At 37.0% G+C, this 23,958-nt stretch overlaps 1 protein-coding gene across 4 annotated transcripts in view; it reads left to right on the top strand.

Annotated features, from left to right (window-relative positions):
- The window catches only part of LOC111870148 (heterogeneous nuclear ribonucleoprotein 27C), a 65,772-nt gene that overhangs the window by 28,198 nt on the left and 13,616 nt on the right, over positions 1-23,958 (top strand). For 2 of the 4 annotated variants that reach the window (XM_033753690.1, XM_033753691.1), the window contains 6 exons: positions 4,093-4,197; positions 6,731-6,866; positions 7,048-7,089; positions 15,236-15,373; positions 17,129-17,251; positions 22,830-22,972. In XM_033753690.1, coding sequence (XP_033609581.1) covers positions 4,093-4,197; positions 6,731-6,866; positions 7,048-7,089; positions 15,236-15,373; positions 17,129-17,251; positions 22,830-22,972 — 687 coding nt within the window. The remainder of the gene's footprint in view (positions 1-4,092; positions 4,198-6,730; positions 6,867-7,047; positions 7,090-15,235; positions 15,374-17,128; positions 17,252-22,829; positions 22,973-23,958) is intronic. The other 2 variants (XM_033753692.1, XM_023862191.2) reach the window with 2 other exon arrangements.

Here is a 23,958-nt window from a genome sequence, read left to right as displayed (position 1 = left end):
TTGCATTGTGGTGGCTAAGTTTTTTGCTGAAATGTCTTATCCTCTTGAATACTGAGACTTGCTCTTCGCTGTGCAAAACAAATATTTTCCAATTCATGTGTAATAATTGGCTTTACTAAATTCTGTGTCTTTAACTGAATAAATAGTGTAACACCTTATTAAAAATGCCTTGATTTTTTTTCTCATCACTGTTTTGGGTGAAGGTTTTCTCTGTTCAGCTTTTCTGTTGTACTGATATCCTTGATCTCTAGGCTGATTTAAATCAATCAGTCATAAGTCACACATACTTCACCGTTGTCTGATTTTTTAACATTTTCTTTTGGATATGACAGTGTAGTGTCCAACACTGGCATGGCCTTTTGTGGCAAATGTCTTTATTTTAAATGCTTGTTCACCTGTGTCAAATATGGTCAACAGTTTTAAAAAATGGAATGATCCATTGAGGCTTCCTTTTTATTGGAGCAAGAGACTTGGAATTTTCTGTTTTTTTTTTTTTTTTGTGAAGTAATGTGTTTTCTGAACGTTGCCATTAAACAAAGCTTAACTTTCTGAGGTAATGTTGACAAAACATAGCACAGTAATTCTTTTCTTACTTGATTTGTGGTTAAGTGCGCTTAGTTCTGTTTGGAAGCATACAGCCTTTCTTGGAAAACACTTCCCTAACAGTTGTGTTTCATCGCTCATATAATATCTTTCCGTGGATTGAGTTGGAATTAAAATTCATTTTCGAATATCAGTGGTTCGAAGAGAAATTGTGTATGTTTGGTACATACTGTGCCAGTTCATTCTACTCTTTCCCAGCTCAACCGTTCCAACATTGCTATGCCTAGTATTCATACATAGAAAGCTCCATGGTTTCTTCTTTTGATAAAAGACTTGTTGCATCTGAATTGTTTTCATGGTGAATTATTTTTGCATTGTTTCTAAAGTTAAAACAGGTGTTTTTGTTACGCTGTAGTTAACGTTTTATGCTGTCTTCAAGTTCTTTAATTAGATCCTGGTATCTGTTGTATTGTTGACACTACATGCTTACATTTTGGGTTCTTTTGGTAAAGCACTTGTTGAATTTGAAGAGATTGCATGGTTAATTATTTTTGCATTTATTGTTTCTAAAGGTAAAATCAGGTTTTTTACCCACTCTGTAACAGACATATTTTACGTAGCTACCTTCAAATTCTATGCTTAGATGTCGTTTCTTCTGTATTGTTGATGCAGCATGCTTACATTTTTTAAGACTCCTTGGCAGCTGCTTTAAGTAACCATTTGCTAAGCTGAATGGAACTTCATTGCCTTTGGAGAGGGACAGGGTGGCTGGAATTTTTAAAAAAAATGGGTGCTGTGAAAGAGTATGCTTGTAAGCAGGACAAAAGGTGTGCAGATAAAGGATGAGTTTTCTGTTCGCTTAATTATGCTCCACACCATGAAGGTATGTGGGGAGTAGAGGTATGCATCACTTATTCCTTAAAAACCCATAATTCTGACTATGTAAACTTTGACTACAATCATTCCTGTAAGGTGACACAATAATGAACAGTTAACTAAACCAGTTGGATAGTGCAGTAGGTATAGTGACTGGTCATGGGTTGGACAGCCCAGGGGTTGGAGTTTGAGTCCTGGTAGGGTCAAGAATTTTCGCCGTGTCGCCCAGACTGGCTCTGTGGTCCACCCAACCTCCTATCCAATGGGTACCAGGGGCTCTTTCCTTTGGGGGGGGGTAAAGCGGCAAGGGCGTGAAGCTGACCACTCACTTCCATCTAGTGCTGAGATCAAGAAAATGTGGATCTATACATCCACTCCCCCATACACCTTCATGGCTTAGTGCTTAATTAGTTAAGCACAGGGACAACTTTACCTTCTAACTAAACCAGTATCTGGTTAATCCAGAAAGCAGATCTGTCATCCAATAATTGATATCATACTATAATTTAAATGAAGTGGGTTTAGACCCCCTCACATGCCCTTCATGTGTTGGAATATGGCAGATTTTCAGATTTATTTAAATTTTTAAAATTTATCCTTCAGAATTGATGGAACAGTATTCCTTGAATGTCGTGACAGACTCTACACTGAGGACCTGGAAGGGCTGTAGGTTGTTTTATGATCATTAACAGAGTGCTATGAATCCTGTCCATTTTATTTTTAGTCAGAGTTAACCAGTGTTTTTTATATTGGTATCAGTACTAACACATAGCTTATTTATTAGTAATTGAGCATTCTCAATATTTTCTCCTTCAGGAATTTGTATATGTGTAAAAAAAAGAATACCATTGACCTGCAGTAATCTTTCTATCCATTGGTATCAAGGAAGATTGTTACAATTGCTGTGGCCAATTGGAAAGTTTAGGTTGACAGTTGAAGGAGTAACATTTTCCCTTTTTCCTGGTCAGAGGGTTGGAAGAGGTAAAGTAATACAGCCTACCTAGGCAATGAAAATGTATTTGATTGCAGGTTAGGAACTGAAGTTTCCACTTGGGTAGGCAGCATTTGAATATGCTTTGAATTAAACTATGTTTTCAAGGCTCACTGTTTAAACATAAGCAGTTGTCTCGTTTTCTTGGTCTCCATAATTCTTTACTGTCTCTGCATATTTAATATGTTAAATGTAATGTAAGCTATGAATTTTATACTCAGGAAATTGAGGTGTTACTTACATATTGGCCAGCATGTTAGATTATAAGTGGGCATTTCTGATTGAAATAAAAATTACTAGAAACTGATTGTATTTGATGCCCATGTGTGGCAAAAGGTTCTTGAATCTTTTGGATTTGGGGGTCCATTGTGTAGCATAGCGGTTATTGCTATGCCATTGTGCTTCTGGATGTACAGGAAGGCCATGAAACTTGAATAATATTTATATGAAATTAAATTAAAATTACTCTGTGTCTTATAGTCTAGTCCTATGTTGTAGGAAAGTTTCTTGGACATCCAGTGCATCTCAGACTTCTCAATGCCTAAACCTTAAAATATTGTTTATTATTTGGTTCCATCAACATAATGTATGTGTAGATATAGTATATGTTACACAATTAAAACACGTTTCAGCCTTCTGGCCATCATCAGGTGACCTTTGCACCTTTTAACTTACTGCTCTTTTCCCTACGCTGACCAGTGTTTACATATGGGTGTATTTTGTGTGTCAGTTGTTTACTTATTAGTGCAGTGCCCTCATAGTCATCTTAGTTGTATTGTTAAATTACTAAAATATTTAAACGTCAGATATGGTTGTTGTGTTGACGGAATCAAGTAATAAATTAACACACACACAGTGTGATGGTAAGGTACGATATTTCTGACTGAAATCTTGTTGTATGTAAGTTGGGTTCCCAAACAGTTTTGATTGGTTTTAAATTTATTAATTTATAAAGATTTGTCTGGTGTAGGTTTTCCTATGCAAATTTTTTGGCAAATAATATTAACTGTAGGTAGTTTTGTATTTTTAGGTTAAGTTTTATGGTAATTGTGTTCTGGAAGCTGATTCAGAAGTGGGTGCAGAGGCTGATAGTTTTAAGTTGAGGAATATGGAGTGAACGTTAAAAGGTTTCACATAATTTCAGACAGTAGCACCACATCAGTGCATAAGATTTAAAAATCTAGAATCCACATGGAAAACATAACAGTGCATTAAACAGAAACATATTTTTACATTTTCTTTCCTGTTACGGTTAAAGAGAAGTTTTGGAATCTGGCTGTGCTTCGATTAGCAAGGGAAGTATGAAATCTACTCTGTTGGGTCCATTAGTTGGAGTTAGTGTTTTATATATGTAATGGATCCATCAGAATATGTTTTTTGTTTCTTTTTCCTGGTGTAAGCAGAGCCAGCTTCCAAATTGTTGTGTTCTCTTAACCGAAAGAGACAATGGTAAGTGTTAAGAATATGTATCAGTTTAATAATGCACCTTCACCACAAACCTTATCATAAGTAGTGCATTTTTTACGTCCCATTTTAAAATTGTTCCAGAATAATACGGCTAGAATCTTTTGAGATTTGTTAGCTAGGAATCATTTTCACTGGAAACATTGCTGTCTTGTGGTGCAACCCGTTTTCCTGTGGTTTAGTGGCATTAAACTAATTGCTGTGTGGTTGTCACACAGGTTGAAATTAAGAAGGCTGAACCACGTGATTCAGGCAAGATGGGGGATGGACCTCCTGGCCAGTGGGGACCCCCACAAGGTGGACCTCCAATGGGCATGGGTGGGGTGAGTATTAGAATAGTCATGATGTATGTGTTAGCAGCATGAAGTCCAGTTTAGTCCCACAGGGTACTTCCAGTTAACATTTTCTGCCAACACAGTTAACCCATCTAGGCTCAAAGCTTGAGTTCATAAAATTTCAATGTGTGATTAGCCTGTTATAACTCACAGTTAATATCGGACATTCATTTGAAACATTTTTTGTTCTTGTGTTGAAGTTTGTTTTTCCTGTGAACCTGTATGTCACCTTGCTATTAGTAGCAAGAGGTAAACATTTGTTTTGTATGGAAAATGTGAATAAGGAAGCATTTTACTACTGGTATCTTTTCTCTTGGACATAAAGTTAGTTGTTACAATTCTTGTGAACATGCTTTTAGTGATCTTGTTGCAGCTTTATTTTTATTAAATAGGCAGGTGTAAATAGATGTTTTTGTTCCCTTTGTTTTTTCTGATTCAAGATTTAGAAGGTATGTCTCCTCACATTATATATATATATATATATTAGTGTGTTGCTTGTTCCCCATTAATGGAAGAACAGTTTGGATTTACTAAATTCCTCTTCCTTATGGATGATGATGCATAATGTGATGAATATAGGAGCAGTCCATTTTAATGCATTCAGATGTTTCTAAAACAGATTCTTGTCTTGAAATATTGTGTGTAGGTATTTAGTTTGTCATATGTGTTTGCCTGTGGCATGTGTTTCAGAACATTTCTGAGCCTTTTTTCAGTTGACATGCCCCCTTTTCTAAGAATGAGGCTTCATGTACCCCTTTTCAGTAGTTACTTTATTTTTTATCTCGAACTCTGTTATCGTCTATTATAAATACAGGGTGTGGTGCAGAAACTTCCTTTTTGTGAAGATGCATTGTGAAGGGTGGGGAGGTCGCAGAAAAGTGGGGATAGGCTTGGCGAACGCAGCAGTCGCGGAAGTTTCTGTCTAATACCCCTCAGTAGGAAACATGAGGTGGACAAGTGAGCAGCGTGTGTTTGCTGTCGAAGCCTATTTTTTTGAACAACCATTCCTACATGGCGGTGCAGCGTGCGTTCCGTACTCACTTTGGAATTAAGCCCAGAGGTCCAGTTCCAGACTGGAAATCTATTGTTTTGTGGGTAGAGAACTTTAGGAAAACCGGGAGTGTGGTGAAAAAATCATTGGGACGACAACGGACCGTTATGACACCAGAAAATGTGGAGGCAGTTCGACAGTTGATTTTGAGATCTCCAAGATGCTCCGCTCACAAACATGCAGTTGCCCTAGACATATCCAATCGTTCAATGTGCCGAATTGTTCACGAACATCTTAATTTCGATCCCTGTAAGATGATTGTTGTTCAAGAATTGTCACCACATGATTTCCAGAACCAAATAACGGCGTGCAAAACATTATTGGAAACTTTACCCCCTGACACACTTGTTTTCTTTAGTCATGAGGCACATTTTCACCTATCCGGATATATCAACAAGCAGAATATACACTATTGGAGTGGTAACAATCTCATTGAGCTCCATGAGAGGCCCACTTCACAGTGCTAAGGTGACAGTATGGTGTGCGTTGTCGAGAGTTGGCATTATTGGCCCTTATTTTTTTTTAAGAAGACAGTCATGCAGTTACTGTCAATTCACAGTGGTATGTGGACATGATTAAAAACTTTTTTGAACCAGTTCTTGAAGAAATGCATCTAGGAAATGTCTGGTTCCAACCACTCACCTCCAACTAGTGCTGAGGTCAACAAAATGTGGATCTATACATCCACTCCCCCATATATCTTCATGGTGTAGTGCTTGATTAGTTAAGCACAGGGACAACCTTACTTTACTAGAGTAATGCATTTATGCTGTGAGATCCTGAAGACTGCCTGTATGTTTATAGTATGGTGAAACCCCCAATTTAAGGTTTGTCTTGAGGATAAGCTTTTTGTACCTTAACTGGGGGTTTTGGAAAAGTGCCTTACATGACTGTTAAACTTAGTTAAATTAATACTAAGCCACTGAACACTGTTCATTTAATAAAGTAAGTTTTTTTTTTCCATTTCTCTGAATATGCGCCAACACTAACTTTCCCCTTCAAAAATTGAAGCTTTCTGTAGAATTATGTTATCTAATGACATCATAGCACAGAGCACTTCACACTTTCAGTTCATGGTACAGTTGGATACTTTTCCACCTCCAAAATAATTTTCAGCCCGACTTGTTAACTTCTTTCTGTGTAGTGCCATGGCCATTCATTACATCAAAGTCACATTTTGCATGCCATGTGTATGTTGGAACCACCCAAAAAATTGCCATCAGTGGTCAAACCAGATGCAAAATATGCAGAGGAATCAAAGTTTCATATGTAGAATGTGGGCAGGCCCTTAAATCAAGAAACTTGCACTCTGCATATGGAACTTTCCTGGTGCCGTAAAAATGTATGTAAAATGCAGGTTCCTTAAATTAGGGTTTTACAGGTGTTATCGAAATGTAATTATCCTTGAATTTATTTAAATTATTTTTGTTTTGTATTAGAGCAAGAGTGTAATTTCCATAATTGTTACAGGGTATGGGCATGGGCGGTCCTAATGGACAAATGGGTGGACCAATGGGTGGTCCCATGGGACCAATGGGGCCTCCTGGCAACATGATGCAAGGTTACCAAGGCTGGGGTACTCCACCCCAAACAACAGGTTACCCAGGTCTGTACATTCCTTTCCTGTACCTTTAATTTAGGAGTTCATATTTAATTGAAGTTATATGTATTTTACTGTAATCATGGTAGCAGTGTGTAAATAAAGCGAACAGTTTACACAATCAGTTGGTGCATAGGATAGCAGTCGCTCATTAGATTATGAATAAGGCTGCGTTATGTGATTTCAGGGCATTGGGGTCCTTCCCCCTCCAATCAGCCACCAGTTAATGGTATGTTAGGCTCATATTTAGCCTGTTTCCTTAGATGTCGGTTGCATTTTTTATGGCATAGAAAAGACAGGAAGTAGTGGCTTTTATGTGATTTAAAACATGGTAGGCATTAGAATAATGTACAGGTGAATGAATAGATATTCTCACAATAGATTGGTGTGTAGATGTTTTTAAACAAGAAATAATTCAGTGTGTTCGTTCATTTGCTTTTGTATTTCTTTAGTTGATAGAACATTTTTCAAGTGAAATGATTTATTAGAATGCCACACAGCTACAGGTTGCAAAGGCGTTAGAAATCTGAAGTTCACTTACTTTTTTAGGGTATGTTTTTATGTCACCATATTTGGAAGAAGTGGTGAGCAGGTAGAGCAGTAAAATAGTCCAGACCTTTTGATTCAGCATGGTTGCACAATTACATTTTGCATCTCCTGCAGTCATGTCAGACATTGACATTTCTTTGGTATTAATAAGGAGAACCATACCATATTTTCTTAACTACCTGAAGCAGTTTTGTAAATTCGATATGTGACTGAAAACTGGGACTTGTGGCTTATTTGTGATGAGACTGGCAGTGCCTCTTGTTCATAGTGTCTTCTTATCTTCATAAATTCCTTTTATCTAGTGCACGCATTGTGCATCACCAGTGTATAAGTGAATATAAATCTGTGGTTTGCTGTGCATGTGGTCTACTTAACATGAGTATTATAGCATATGTTTGTGATCTCCCTTGGTAAATGAAAAATTAAAAACAGTTTGAAGAGGCAGAATAAATCGGATATCACGTTGCTGTTAGAAAATATGATATTATTGAAAGTTGTTTGAGAGATTGAAGAAAGAAGAAAGGTCGATGCCACAGAAAAATGGTAGTCAGGGAGCTTGTCTTGGCCAGAAAATAAAATATTCTGAAATAAAAGAAATGCCTTGCAATTATATGTTTGAGAAATAACAGTTCATGCCTGTAGTAAATACATAAATGGGCTAGTTAAAGCCCTTAACAGTGGTGAAAGAACTTGGAATCTGAGGTTTCGAAGGGCACCCAAAAATACATGGTGAAATTTTTGCAAGAAACAATTTGTGTATTAGAAACTTACTTCCAGTGGTAGGATGTCACGCCCTGAAAAGTTTGAAGCTGTGGTTGAATTAACTGAACAATGCTTTGAAATTTGAAAATGCTGTGTTTTGAGTGTGGTCATACTTGACACTTCAGTAAATTTATATACATCTGTTTTCATTCTTTTAAAAGATGGGGTTTGCAGCTTAGTCAGAGTTTGGGGTAATCGAGGAAATATGGTAATAGATATTGAACTTTCTCATTTTGAAAGTAATAATTGTGAAAGAACAAAGACTGTGTTATGGCCATTTTAATTTATCATAATTCAGTGTTAGTAAGGGTGAAGGAACAAAGAGATTTAAACAATGTTGTGGCCATTCTAATTTATCAGAATTCAGTGTTAGTATATTTTGTTGATGGCACTTTACCTCAGGTCTCTCATTGCATGAAATGAAACCAAGCAACATCCAGTTCCAAAACTAAGTTTTATGAACAAAGATGTGTATGAATTGAATTTGCACTTCCTGGTATGCTTATTTTCATATCCTGTACCCAGTTAACTGTATTGAAGTCTGCAGGAAAGGAAGCTAGTAGCTGCTTTGCTTGACAGGATATTCTCCACCTTTTATGAAACGCAGATTTCTTGTACTCTGTTCGCAAGTTGTGCCAGATGAATGCAATCTGTACCTTCATACCCTTCAAGTTTAAGATCGATTTTAGTATTCTTCTCTCTTTGCTTAGGTGCCCTAAGTGGTCTCTTTCCTTCAGGTTTTCATACAAAAATGCTGTTCATTTCCTGTTGTGCTTGCCATGTGCCCCATCCATCTCATAATTGATTTGAACATCCTAATAATATATGGCAATTAGTACAAATTTTGAAGTTTGTTGTGCAATTTTTTTCTATCTCCCTGTTACTGCCTTCCTCTTGAGTCCGTATATGTTTTTAACAGTACCCTATTCTCATGCCAATTCAGCATGCTTATATTCTTTGCCTTAGTTGACCAAATTTCAGACCTGTACAAAAACTGGTAAGATTATGCTAGTTGTATATTTTAATCTTTACATTTATAAAATAGCAGATGGATAGACATGCTGTAAAACCTTGTTAATCTAACGTTCTCCAAACTGAAGAACATGAGTTTGAATTACTGTTTTTTTAATGAGGACTTGCAAGCTAGGTGGGTATATTAAGTCCTGATATTATTTTGCAAGATGTGATTTTTTATGTAATTGATCTCCATATTATAATTAATTATGTATTTAAACATGTGTTGTGTACACAAAATATAACACAGTGTGCATGAAAATCGAAGCCCGTTCACAATAATTCACGCTTTGATCATAGTTTCTTGTCAGAATATGACAGAATTGGCCTTTGTTTTAGAGTGTTCTTATACATTTTTGATACAAAGTCTTGGAGTTCAACCATAGCTCTAACAATTCTCTCATCTGTGTCACTTGAACTTATAATAGACAAAGCCATTAACACATCTTTGTGACCTGCATGTACTGGCCTGGAATGCAGCTTTGAGTTAAAAAGTAACTATTTTGGGTTAACTGGTATAAAAAAACAACCTGTTTGTTCCATCCTGTTTCTCCAAAATAGCACGTTCTAGAAGAAATGCTAAAGACAAAGGATGTTTTTCGTGACTGGATGACAGGAAAATTGTTAATTTGCTGCTACCTGTATGGGATCATGTGAAGGCCATTTTATTTTCCCTTTACTTCCTCTTGTCAGGGAATCATTGGGGTTTGTGATAACAGTGATATCCTGCCAACAGTGGGCTAATGATATGAAATGTTTACAATAGATATGACATGATAGTGAACAGAAATAAAAGGGAGGAGAAGAATGAGCGACATTGTGTAGACAAGTAGGTTTGTGCTGTTGTTGCCAACTATAACAGGTCTGATGGAGCAGGTAGAGTCTTCACAAAAGCTGTTATCTAAAAATTCTTGAAGTTTGAGAGAGAGAAATGAATGTTCAAACTGAGATCGAGATTTCTTCAAGCTCTAGGAGCTTGAACAAGTACAAATTTTCAATGAAGTTTTAGGTGATGAAAATATCACAAAATTCAGTATGGACAGTGGTAGTGTTTTTGACAATGATTATACAATCTGTTACTCCACTAACTGATGTTATAGTGAGCGTAATAGCAGTAATGATGAACAAGAAGGCATAAACGTAGGATTGGGAAGGGTGCCAAGCAAGTTTGTGTGGCAAAATATAGGCTTATCTCCCCCTTCAGGAGAAATGTCTTGTGTATGGTCCCTAGTTTGACACTGCAGGATTGGTTAATGTGAGTGCATTTGGAAACACTTTTGATATAGTTCTGTGCAACTCATTGTAGAGGACACCAAGATATATTCTCAAGAGGAAATTTTGATGTCCTTTCATATTTTGCTCTTTGATTAGCGGGTAGGTGTGTGTTACAGTCAGTGAAATGTACATGATTTTGGCTCTGTTTATATTGATGGGCATTTTACAAACCTTACTCTCAGATCATAGTACCAGAAGGTTCTGCTGCTACTTCTTTTTCTGAGATTCTACCTTTGCAAAGACTAGAGATTATTTATGCAGCAGTTCTAGTTTTCCTCATCCTGTACAAAGCTGTGCGCCTAATTGGTCCCAAACAGTCTCACAGAATGATATTTCATGGAGTGAATTCTTGCCACTGGAAGAAGGGCAAAACTGCAAAGAAAATGATATGCACAAAACACGGGAATGTGAAGTGGGGTTGTGTTTAAGTGGGTGTTTCAAGATTTTTTTTACACACACTGCAGCTTGTAATCCAGTTACTTTCATTGCTTCTGTATAGGACTCTCATAAGGTAACCTTATAAATTTGTCTTTTTTGAGGATTTAAATGAAAATTTCATTATTGTATCTCATGTAGTTCAAAAGTTATGAAAAATAAATTATTTTGGAGCAGACTTTAAATGGGCATTAAAAAATATTACCACAGATCACTCACAACTGTGATATTTGCATGACCACACTGAGGGGTTAAATAATTTGTTGAAATCTGACAGGTTGGGGTTTGAGCAGGGAGCAAACAACTTGCCGTCATGCTATATGTTATACAGTGTTTCAGGTAGTGACCTTTTATGAAAATGGTAATGAACCTGTGAGTTACATGAAATAATTTGTAGATTGGCTTCTGTAGAAGGACACTGTTCCATGGAGTTTATATTTCGATGTGCTGTGTGGTTTTACAAAATGTTATTCAGTTTCAAAAAAGAAAATGATAACAAGAAGAGTAATAATGACACAGTATACAGATTTCTGCATCTGTTCTGTGGTAAATAAATGATGTTAACATTTTCATTGCTGAGTAAATAAAGTCTAGCATAACCCCTAGGGTTGAATTTATTTTGTAATGCTCATTTGTGAAAGTGAAAGGAAATTAACATATAAATTTGAATAGCACATGCATATTAAATCTTATCTTACATGATGAAGATGGTTTTGGTTGATCTAGATGTATTTTTACTGCCCTTCAGACAGCCAGGGTCAGGTGAAGTGTGGAGTAGGATATTCCTACTGCGAGTGCAATAGTTCTAAATTTGTTTACAGGTGGAATACATACACAGGAAGAGGTCTCCTTTATAGTTCATCATATTATCAGTAGATAGAAGTATAAGCCTGGCAAGTTGTAATGTGTTAAGAAAGTTAGCTCTGATGGTGGTGTTTTCACAGGTTGCACCTATAAGGATGTGGGTGCAGCAAGGATGCCTTGTTGAGTCTTGCCTATAGTATTATGAGCTGTGGAGCCTATGGTTAAAATGTTGACTGTATGCAGTGAACAGACACTGTGGAAAAGTTTTTAAATTTAAAGTTCTGTACTGTTTATTGTACTGAGTTTCTATACACTGGGGTCCAGTATGTTTTGCACAAAGAGCAACAATTGCAGATGCTTTCTTTGGTGTCTTGTTCAGTATACCTCTTCACGAAAGTCAGGTGAGGTGATTGTATTTTTTTTTACCATACTCTTACCTCAATTTTGTCTATTCCTAATTAAGCATATGTAGTGTGGAGGTTTTTCCATATCATGTCCCTATTTTTTCATCATTTCTCATTTATAATGGGTTTATGTTGCCATCTGCTACCAAAGACAGTAAAGTTTAAAATATGCAGAACTATAAGTTTGTCTCCTGTTTTGTGTGACAGCAAAACATGTTCTCTTCAAGGAAAGCACACAGATTGAAAATGTTTGAGGAGGCTATGTTGAGAACATCTGGACCAAACAGAGAGCAAGTGTGACAGGATATGAGAAAATTGTGTAGTTAGAAGCTTCATAAACGTCATGCTCTTTCTCAAATTTGATGGGCTGAGATAAGCAGGGCATACTGCTTACATGACATGAGATGTGCACACAATTTAGGTCAGGCGACCTAGGAATAGATGGAAGGATATTAATTAACAGAGCTCTGTTAAGGTAGTTTGAATTCATATTCTGTGTTATGAGATTATTTTCCCACATTGATTCCAGTCTGTAATTCATACCAGTATAATTTTTGGTTTCATGGCTCTTTTCAGTGACATTCCTTATGTTATGGAAACCATAATGTCACCTATTCTTTCTATGGTGGTTTTATCATGTATTCACAGTTCTTTGTAAGGTGGTACCAAAAAATATGAAAGAATGTACTGTCCTGTTAAAGTTAATGCAGCTTGTGCTTCTTACCTTCTTAGATAATACCATGGCCATAATTTTTCTCCTGTTGTCAGCAAAGTAACCACTAGTCCATTTTTTGAGGTTTTTGAAAGGGGTTTGGAATTCCTGATGACTGTATTTGCTTATATATGTGACTTATTTGCCTTTTGCCAGCATTCTTGTTGAATCAACTCAGAATTGGACTGATTGTTTTAGTTCTACCGTGGAACACCTTTTTGTCTGATATTTGTTAATAATAATTATTATTATTATCATCATAATAATAATCATGGCCTTAATATGAGCTTCATTAAGCACAGAGACATATTTTCATGGTATGATGATTAAGCACATACATTACTCTTTTGTCTAAAACACCTTTGATTGTGCATAGTTTTGTCGTCATTAGGAAGTTAGATTCTGTTTTCAGCATATGGTAGGAACCAAAATCATGGTACCAGAGATCTTGTTGAAAACACAGGACTTTTCCTCCCATTAGATTTCCTACCCAAGGTATTGAGGTATCCTCAAAGATATTTTAGGTAAAGTATATTCTGGTTAGTGTGTGGTGTGTGCTGGTAGCTTCTGTTTGTTCCTTGTGCTTTGGGCGTCCATCTGTTAGTCATGTGGCCATGGTGTAATCTACAAAACCTGGAAACATTCGTTCTCTTGTCTTCCCTGTATATTCAGTTGTTTGCCTTTGTGTGAACCATTTAACTTTCTCTGATGAACCCAGCTTGTATTATCTGATGTTTGGAGCTCATGATTATGAGTCTTGGTAAGTAACCAAGTGAAGGGCTAAGCTCTTTCTGTTGGCTGGAAAACATCTGTATTTTGGGGAGTATAAAATCTTGATGGTTTTTCTTTGCTTACCTGGTACTGTCCATGTACGTGTGGTTTCACTTTTGTTGAATATGTTGATCCATACTATGACCAAGAGGTTGAGAATTAAAAATAAAGACTTATGGGTTCCATGTGATTTTGCCAGTTGTTTTATATGCTTTTGTATATGCTGTTTTATGCTCTGTAGATGGTTTAAGTGTTAGATTAAATATTTACTGCTGTGAGATTTCTTGAGTTGATTTTGTTTTCTATTCAGAATCATACTGAAGTGGGTCTTCCATATCTGCATGTGGTGTGCCATGTGGGAGTCTTTCAGATTTGAATTTATCTCATGTTGCATTTCCTGCCATTGCTTTTTTCCTTTATTCTGTTAATAGTAAGCTCTTCCTTTTGGGTCTTAGTGTGTGGCTATAGGTTTACATATTTGTATGCATTTAGGTGCTGTTTTGTACAGACATGACCTTAACAGAAATTACATTTTTAAAGGATCCTGTAAGCTTACAAATTATCTGGCAATAACTGCAGTTGCTCACAAGTTACAACTTTGTATAGCTGATATGTTGGAAGACTGAGATAAGGATTTAAAATAATTGCTTTTGGATTAGGGCACTTACCAGCCTATATATCATTCCTCCCATTGTGCACATAACTTGGTGTTTATTGAACACGTTCAATTTGCATATATATCTTGCTTTTATTCAGGATTGATTTTGGTCATGTTTGTGAGTTGTGCGTCTCCAGTCTACCCCTCATAATTACTGAGTGTAGTAGTTGGGCAAATAGCTAAGTGTTTTATTTTAATGGTGGGTTTAATGAATTCTGTCGTTCCTTCTAATCTCAAAATCCTTTACAATTCTCTGTCCCTTGCTGGAAGGAAATTGCAATACAGAGATTGTGGTAGGATTGGAAATATCTTCTGGCTGCATGTCTTGAAACTTTTTAAGAGGACAGTGTGCATAATTCCTATTTTAAACGAAATAATTTACAGGGAGATGCTGCAAGGGATGTAGTTGTAAGATAAGAATTGAGATCATGTATTTTTAGTACCAAGTAACAGGTGGAGTTAATGTGATAAATAAGAAGGATCACCCAGTACTTTGAAGCAGTCACAAAAATGCACAACCTAGGGTGCAGCCAAACTTCATTCAGAAGTATGTATGATCTGTACCATAATTAGGGTTGCGTTTAATTGTGATGTTATCTGATTATCCTTGTCTGTATTTCCATTTTGATAACAGCTCCAATGCCATGCTTGTATCAGACATGTATGTATAAAAGATGAAGAAATATGTTTACTTTTCCAAGATGTATACTTGTAAGAGAGAAATTTCTGTGCCATTTTGTGTAATGATTTTTGCCAGAGAGAGTTAGACGTCTTTGTGTGTGTATGTGATGATGATTTGAAGGCTAGAGTACAGAGGCTTGTGAAATCACCAGTCTTAAGATGGATACTTCTTTTTACTGAACAACACACTCTTACACCCCTCTCTTAAGAAACATTTGTGCATCAACCTAGTGAGCATTTCCTTTGGTACTCTTTGATATGTGTGTTTTTTAGTAGTATATCCTATTTATGTTCTTTGTTTTGGAAGCAGGATATGGCACTCCATCTGGTCCAGGTGGGTACCAAGGCTGGGGTGCTCCTCCAGGACCTCAGGGACAACAGATGCCACCACCTCAGTGGGGTTCCAACTATGGTGGCCCTCCCCAACAGCAGGGATATGGCTCATATGGTGAGATGTGAAAAGTTCAAATTGTTCTATAATGGGCTAATTTATTGCATGCAGTGATATTTATTCAATACTCAGTAGTATCTAAAATAACATGATTTTAAATTTTTGCAGAATTTTATTCAAATAAACTGTAAAAAGGCATTTAGACACCATGAAATTACTTTTGTTTGTAAGTTAATTTACAGTCTGTGTTGTATTTTAGCATACTGTTGCGCTGATTCATATTCATAATGTGTATGTATTAACAGTCTTGAAATGCATACAATCACATTTACCAATTCTACACTACATGTTTAGGCAGTATGCTGCTGTCTTCAGGTGTATCGATTCACTGCTTGCTTTTATATGTCCATTTACAAATAATATTACATTTGTATATGTCCTTATATAATAATAAAGTTTATATATTTAAAACTTGTTAAAATATATTATCTCATACATTATATTTTAAATTCGTGTGTATTATTGATCATCCACATGGGGGTCGTTCTTCTTTTGTTTCTAATGTTGTATGTATATTGTGTCTTATGATGTGTTATACTCTTGTGGCTGCTTGTGTTGTATCCAACACATCCAGTGATACAATGCAAGCAGCCACAAGTGTAGAACACATCATAAGACACAATATACATACAACATTAGAAACATAAGAAGAACAACTCCCATGTGGATGATCAATAAGGCACACAAATTTAATTTATAATGTATGAGATAGATGTTAACAAGTTTTAAATACATAAACTTTATTATTATATAAGAACATATACAAATTTAATATTATTTTTAAATGGACATAAAGGCAAGCAGTGAAATGGTTGACGGATCAATACACCTGAAGATGGCAGCATACTGCTGAAACATATAGTGTAGAAGTGGTAATGTGATTGTATGCACTTGAAGACTGTTAATACATACACATTATGAATAATTTACAGTCAGTTTCAAGAAAACAAATTTCATTTGCCTAATATCCTCTCTTAACTATGGTCACTTTCCACTTCTGCCCATTATAACTACTGCAGTGAAATAACATGCAACACCATCAGAAAGTAGAGCTGACTATGATGGTTAATCATGTAAATTTTAGCTTGTAATCATTAACTCTGAATATCTTCTCTGTTGACTCTGGCCCATTTATTTTTCCCCTGTTATGGTTTTCTGAGTAATGGTGACAGTGTATCACATCTTAGAGTGATTTCATTGATGTATCAGTAGAGAAGTTGCATGGCATTATTAAGTTTTGCGCTTTACCTCACAACCTTAATGGATGCATCCACATGTGCCATTTTAACTGTGACTGACAAGTAAGTATTTTAGTGCCTGCTGGTTAGTAGCAGCTTAATTTTGAACCTAGGTACTCTGATTCACGCAAGATTACAAGTAGTAGAGAGTCAGTTCGGAGCTACATAGCAGGGTAAATAGGTGAACTATTTTTCCTAAGTACTGGTACCCCAAAATTACTGTCTCTGTTCCTGAAATGAAGTTCATTGCTGCTAAAGACGCTGGAAAAGTTTTGTCAGTTGGGTACGAATATGTGATCATGGGTGTAATTGAATGCATTAAAGTTCTCTGCAGATTTAGATCAGAAGTGTGCATTGACAGTATATTGCAAGTTCTTCATTGGTGCAATATTTAATTCTTCATAGTTATTAAACAGGTGTTACCTAGTAGTGTTTGCATATGATCGGAATAAAGACAACATGTTTAAGTAGGAAGACTATCAATGCAGTCCGCCTTCTTTTGGTGTGATTTCAGGGCCCCCACAGGCAGGTCCACAGTCAGGGTATGGGGGGAACTGGAATTGGAATATGCCTCAGAATGGCCCCCCAGCTCCTGGTGGCCCACCGGGACCCTCTCAAGGCCCCCCTGGCCCTCAGGGTGAGTAGGCTATGTACCATATTTACCTGAATATAAGGCAAGAGTTCTTCATACTTGGACATCTTACACTCAGATACCTAGAAAATACTGCATTGGGCTGACTGTTTATACATCACCAGTAGGATTCTGCAGGTGGTGTTATGAGTGGAGTTAATGGGGCCGTTTTGTTCAACTTCAGGGTTAAAAAACAGCATGCTTGTAGCTCTAATCCATGAAGCTAGGTTGCAGTGTACAGTGCCAGCAGCAGTTAGGAGTATTGTCAGCAATGTCTAATCACAGAAGTTTTCAGATTTAATTTACTTAAAGTTACCACAATTCTTGATTTTGAGTCGTGTTTTATAAATTCTCATCGTCGATGCCAATACTTGTTTTGACCCCTTGTAATTATGATTCTCAAAGTTCTTCTTTCCTTCAATCAGAATGATAATTTTTCTCTGAAAGAATTCTTTATGGCTAATGGTATATAATTACTGTTTGTAGTAGGTGTCTGCAGAATGTATTTGTCCTTTCAAAGTGTTATATTTATATAACAAAGACTGAATGAAAGAAAAGTGAAAGTTAGAATTTGTGTTAATAAAGTTCAACATGCGCACCTCTTGCAATGCATTAGGTATCAAGACAGCAGAAACAGATTTGAGAATTATACTTTCGGTAGTGACCATAATCCTGTGTTTTTTTTTCAACACTGTGGACATGTCCCAGTTCAATAAATTACACATTCTATATGCCCCCAAAGTCAGGGTACATGGTAGCATAGTTGATTAAGGCACTATGCTACAAGCTGGAAGGTCGCAGGTTCGAATCCCGATGAGGTGGATTGTTTCAATTTACCTAATCCTTCCAGCCGCACTGTGGTCCTGGGGTCGACTCAGCCCTAACAGAAATGAGTACCAGGAATCTTCCTGGGGATAAAGGGAGGCTGGCACATAAGGCTGACAACCTCACCACCATATGTGAGCTGATTGTCTAGAAAATGTGGGAGCCTCAACATTTCACAACTCTTATTTGCCTCCACGACCTGTTACAGGGATACCATACCCCCAGAAATGAAAGTGAAGAAGTGTTAAATCTGGGACATATGACATAGTACAAGTTTCATTTAAAGCAATTCCAGTGAAGTTTCTGAAAGGTTGTAGTACATCGTCTTCTTGAAAAATTTTGGCCTTCCTCCGTTTCACGTCTAGAAGAATGTTTTTAGGCATGTCCAGTGTAACTGGCCCCCATTGTATAACCTCAGAATAAAAGGAAAGGTGCTTGGATGGAACAAAATGTGCCTTAGTATCTACTACATACAAGACATAGATTTGAAAACTTACTAACAAAAATTCTAGCTGTGTCATTTATTTAGTTGTATGTTATGGCTACAAAAATATAACACTTTGAAGTACTGAACATTTTTATGGACACTTGTATTATCCTGGAGATCTTAATGTATGAGGGGAGTAAGAAAAGCAATGTGACTACTCACATTATTCACTCAGAGGATTCATGAGGGTTGGACACTGGTTTTTTGCGAAATGCTCTTCACATACTAATACGTTTTTGCAGTGCACCACCCGCATTAGGCCATTTGAAGATGTGTTATGTAGGGTAGTCAGTGGCTTTTTTCACTTCACCGTCACTGTTGAATGTCTAGCTTTAGCTCATGTTTGAGCATTGGAAATGCCCCCCCAAAAAATTACACGGGGTTGAGGCCTGGACTGTAGGGTAGAGTGTTCTGCAGGTAGTCACCAGTGTCTACTGGCCCCTTTGTCATATGCAGTACACTGAGCTCACAGTGCACAATTTCATCGTGCCTGATTTTGCTGTAACAGTATGGTGAACCCTTTCCAATGACACATTTACTTTGCCAGACAATCTCCCATTTTCCTCCAGCAGTTGTTCATCTTTATGAATACATATGTGATAGCAGTGCTTCGTCACCCACTTCAGGCATTGGCAACCACCCGTTTGTTTCCATCTTTAAAATGTTTGTCTTACTGCTTTTGTTCTATACACTTTCTGTAATATATCAAACGTTTCTTAACCGCTTTTTCTAATATTCGCACAAAATTGTGTCGCACATCACGGCATTAAAATATATGAAATATTATTTTGTTCTGCCACCGCAAAACAGGTTTCATACAAGAGCTCATACAGACACACATGTTGTGGAAAATTATGACCTTTGCACTAGTAGCTGAACACACTTCAGGAAACAAACATTGTGCATGCACCAGCTCAGTCAGAGTGACTGAGTTGAACAGTGTTTCAGCCTCAGTTAGTTAGTTAGTTAGTTAGTTAGTTAGTTAGTTAGAGAGGGTGGGTTTCCCCATGCACTTAGACCTGTAGTGGTCCATTGTGCTTCCCTCTATGATTTCTACCAGTCTCTATATCCTACCGGTATTGGTGCTTACCATCAGTCCTGCCCAGCCAGCGAGACCAGCTCTACTGGCTGAGAAGTATCTATAATGCTTCCCCCCATCTACCGGAGCTATTAGTGACTGCTGTTGGGCAGGAAACGTCCGCAATTTTGGCTCAGTGATCCCCTTTGGAGGTATGAGGTTCTTTTACGTGCTGTAAAGCTACGACACGGGACCCACGTCTTAAAGTCCCTCCCGGAGGACTTGTTCCCCGAATTTTTCTGCCCTTAAAATTTCGACGACCTCTGCTGGGGATTTGAACCCGCGTACTACTTCAGCCTCATTACTTTTCAAACTCCTCTTGTAACCGTGGTATGTTGATCACTTAGTTTTATCATGTATGACTTGAATGTTGTTAATGTGTTTTCAGACTAAACTACTTCATAACTGAATTTTGATATTTTGAAGCTTATGCCCTCTGCATAAGGGCCAGTGTGTTTTTGTCATGCATATTTAAATTATTTCATGCCTGGCATTCCACTTGTATATAAATGTTGCCTACTGAAGCTTTTTTAGAACTTGAGCACAGATACAAATAAGTTTAAGAGAAGAGACAATGCCCTGACATCACCTCATCCATATTGGGACAGATATATATAAAATGATGATAAATTGTTTTGGTTAGAACAACATTTTCTTTTCTTTTTTAGGGGTTCTGTTCAGTGTAAAGAAAGTCTTACAAGGTGGTTATATCTGTTTGAACCTTAGACCAACACCTTAACCGTTGGGCAGTGTTTTAATTCATTATTTTAGAGACCTTTACTCGAGGGTTTTCAGACAGTTCTGATATTCGTCCATGCTCATCCATAATAAACTTGACTTGGCTCATCCTGGTCCGTCACACTAGCAGCAGTACAAACCAGTGTGATTGATTGATTAATAGAAGTTGTATTTCAATATTTCATTACCCATAACATGTTTCGGTTGGATTGACCATCTTAAGAAGGATGCAGTCAACATTTAGGAAACCACTATTATGGTGTCATTAATATATAAAAGTTATACCGAATAAGTTATAACGAATTTATTTACACAGTCAGATATTTAAAAGAAATGTTATAAGAACTTTTTGTTAAAACTAGAACCAGTGGTTCATGTCTTGAAATTTCTTCTCAATAAAGGAAGAAGGTTGTATATTGTGACATGGTTTTGAGGCCTTGAATGTCGTGGTCCCGTTGTATAGAACACTTTGTGTTGTGTGTTCTAACCTCTACCTATATGACCATTTAGGACTTCAGCGAATACTCACCAGAAGTATATATTACGAGTCAGACAATATTAGATTAGTAATTTTCGATTTCATTAAACGGAAACATGTTACGTGTATTAGTGACTTTACATGTGGATTTGGATTGGCGAATTGATTTCTTGGGTATTCACTAGTTGTAACTACAAATAATTATAACACTTTCAAGATTACTGTAATTATAACACATAAATGAAGTCTTCTATATCTGCTTTAACTGGTCAGTGCCAGGTAACAGATCTAAACAATGGCTATTCCTCTACAAAGTTTTCCCTATCTGTTTCCTGGCAACAGATTTTAACACAGGGACTAACTGTCACACTCCAGGTATCACTGCACTTCAGCACACACAAAGTCTTCAAATCACATGTTAAGTCCACACTGCCCAACTCAGCTTCTAATTCTTCACTGCTGTGTCCTATCGGCAGCTGACTCACAACTTCTCTGAACTAACTTGCTTCTGAATTCATTTCTCTTATAAGCACTCTGCACAGACCCCATGGAAAAAGTAGTCTGTATTGTTAATGTCACTGCGTTGAATAGCACGGTCTGATGTGCGGAAACGTGTTTACCGAGCCATTGCCTGCAAACGCATTGTATAACCCTGTTCTGTTATTGCTTGCGTCTGTTGCTTAACAGCGGCTGTTTCTGTGCCTCAACAGTTCTTGCATGGAGTAAATACGCCACAATATTTTATTTATGGTGAACTCATAGAAATCTGATTTGCTTGAGGTTCTTGTTTGCTGGTTAATTATTGGAACAGATCAGTAGCAGCATAGTTAAATAATAAAGGTGCTCACCAAATCATGTTGCAATTTTTTCACCATAGTAGTATAACCTCTGGATCCTGGGATACTTGAATTGTGAGGCGTTCACTTTTCTGGAGTTAATCATTTAAGTTTACATATTAGGAGGAGGAGGGAAACATGATTAATCACCTTTTCCCTTTATTCACTGCATGTGACCTTAATGATTAATATATTTAAGTCTGTCATATGAAGGAGGAGCCTGAAGGTGGTTTCCAGCTACAGGCATAGTTTCATGATTGGTTACAAGTGTCATAATGTAAGATAAAATCATTCTCAGACACTGGAAGTTTTTTTGCATAGGATCTTTTCATTTAAACTTTTTTCTTTGCATTTGATCACAGTGAATTGCATTTTCTTCAATGGCATGATTGTCTTTGTTGTATTCACACCTGATACTGATAATTCAAGTTGTTTTGTGAAGGAAATGTAAGTCCCCTGCTTTTGTCAATGCCAATGTAGTATTTGTCTTCTAAGGAAAGGATTTTTCTTTTATTTTCGTCTTCATGCCCTGTTCATCATATAAATTGAAAAAGAACATCTGTAGTGTAGATCATGCCATATCAGATGTGCAAGTTAAATAAAACAAGTGCAATGCACACAGCAGGCTCATGTAACAGAAAAAATAATAGTGATAGCTATGTTGAAAGCAAAAATGATGCTTGGAAGATGGAGATGAAATCAACTGAGTAGCCAGTAGTTGAAACGAAAAGTTGACTAGTCACAGGATCGTGGAGAGAAATTTAAATTAAGTGACATATTTTGTAGGATCTAAAGTCATTGAGATGTTTGGAAAATTATCCAAATTATGGGAAAACATACCTAGTGGGAGTGAAAGTACCAAGGTTTTGTTGTACGTGACATGCTTAGTGTCATCTGTTGTCAGAAATAAGCAGTCTGCGATTGTTTGTTATTATTAAGAAGTCTGGTAATGTTGTAATGTATTATAAAAGATTTTCACTGATTGTGGAATAAAGTGTATGTGCACAAATATTTTAAGAACAAGGCTTTGGAGCTCAGTATTTTAAAAGCAGAACATTTTATTTGTGTCACTACTTGTGGAACATACTTTCAGTTAGAGAATGATGTTCATGAGACAGTATTTTTTATATTACCTCTTACAGGTGATATGTATTCTCGTGGATCAGCACCTGGTCCAGCTGCATCGACACCTGCTGGACCTACAGCACCTGGGGGTTCAGCTGCAGGGCAGCAGAAATCTGGAAGCGAGTATGGCGGTGGTTACAGTAGTTACAGTGGCTATCAGGTAACACAAAGTACCTTCCAGTTATTCTAACTTGAGGCTGTTTTTCAGTTTGCTAGTCGATTAATGTGAAGCACTGTACATCATCACTTTTCTTTCTTCATATGGTTTGTAGTCACTGAGGAATGCGTGAGTAATATTTGCTAGACTACAAAGTCATAATATGGATGGTCAACGTGTATTCAAGGATCTGTAATGTTATGCCAATAGACTAGTTCTGGGGTCCACTCTACCTCCTATCCAGTGGGTACCAGGGGCTCTTCCCCTAGGGGTAAAGTGGCTGGTGCATGAAGCTGACCACTCACCTACAACTTGTGCAGGGGTCAAGAATACATGGATCTGTACATCCACTTCACCATACAGCTTCATGGCATAATGCATAATTAGTTGAGCACAGGGACAGCTTTATCTTTATTTCTGGTATTATTATTACTATTAATGTTTTAAATTGCTACTGGTGAATAAATATGAACCTTTAATATATTACCTTAACATATTTTCCTGATACCTGTATTGGAGCATTGCAAACCTCTGTAATAATATGCGATATGTTTGCAGCCAATATGTTCAGTGTATACGTCAAACTGTGCTATGAGTCCCCTGTTGCTAAGAACCTTAACGTGACTGCTAATCTTGTGCTGCTAGGTATGGACCCATATTTTTGTCCATTCATCTGCAATACTAACTCAAAATCTCCTGTTGACATTCTTGAGAAATTCTTGAAGATCAGGCAGTTGTTTAAATGTACTTCTTGCAGTATGTCCATTTTGCTGCGCCACTTTTAAACAAATTCATCCAAAACTTTCATCTTATTTTCTACTTTCTTGCAATTATTACATAAGCAGCGCACACAACATCGAAGCCATGATTTTAGACTCAAAATAACTTTCTGTCATCTAAACAGAAACATGCATGCCTCACATATTTCCAGAGACATGCAATCTTGCATGCCTTGTCGCATGCAGTACTGTTAAAGGAAAGGCAGCGTC

The sequence above is a fragment of the Cryptotermes secundus genome, unplaced genomic scaffold (genome assembly GCF_002891405.2).
Source record: "Cryptotermes secundus unplaced genomic scaffold, Csec_1.0 scaffold634, whole genome shotgun sequence".
In the NCBI taxonomy this organism is placed as follows: domain Eukaryota; kingdom Metazoa; phylum Arthropoda; class Insecta; order Blattodea; family Kalotermitidae; genus Cryptotermes; species Cryptotermes secundus.
Note: the sequence above shows the minus strand (reverse complement) of the source record. Positions and strands in the feature narration are given on the sequence as shown.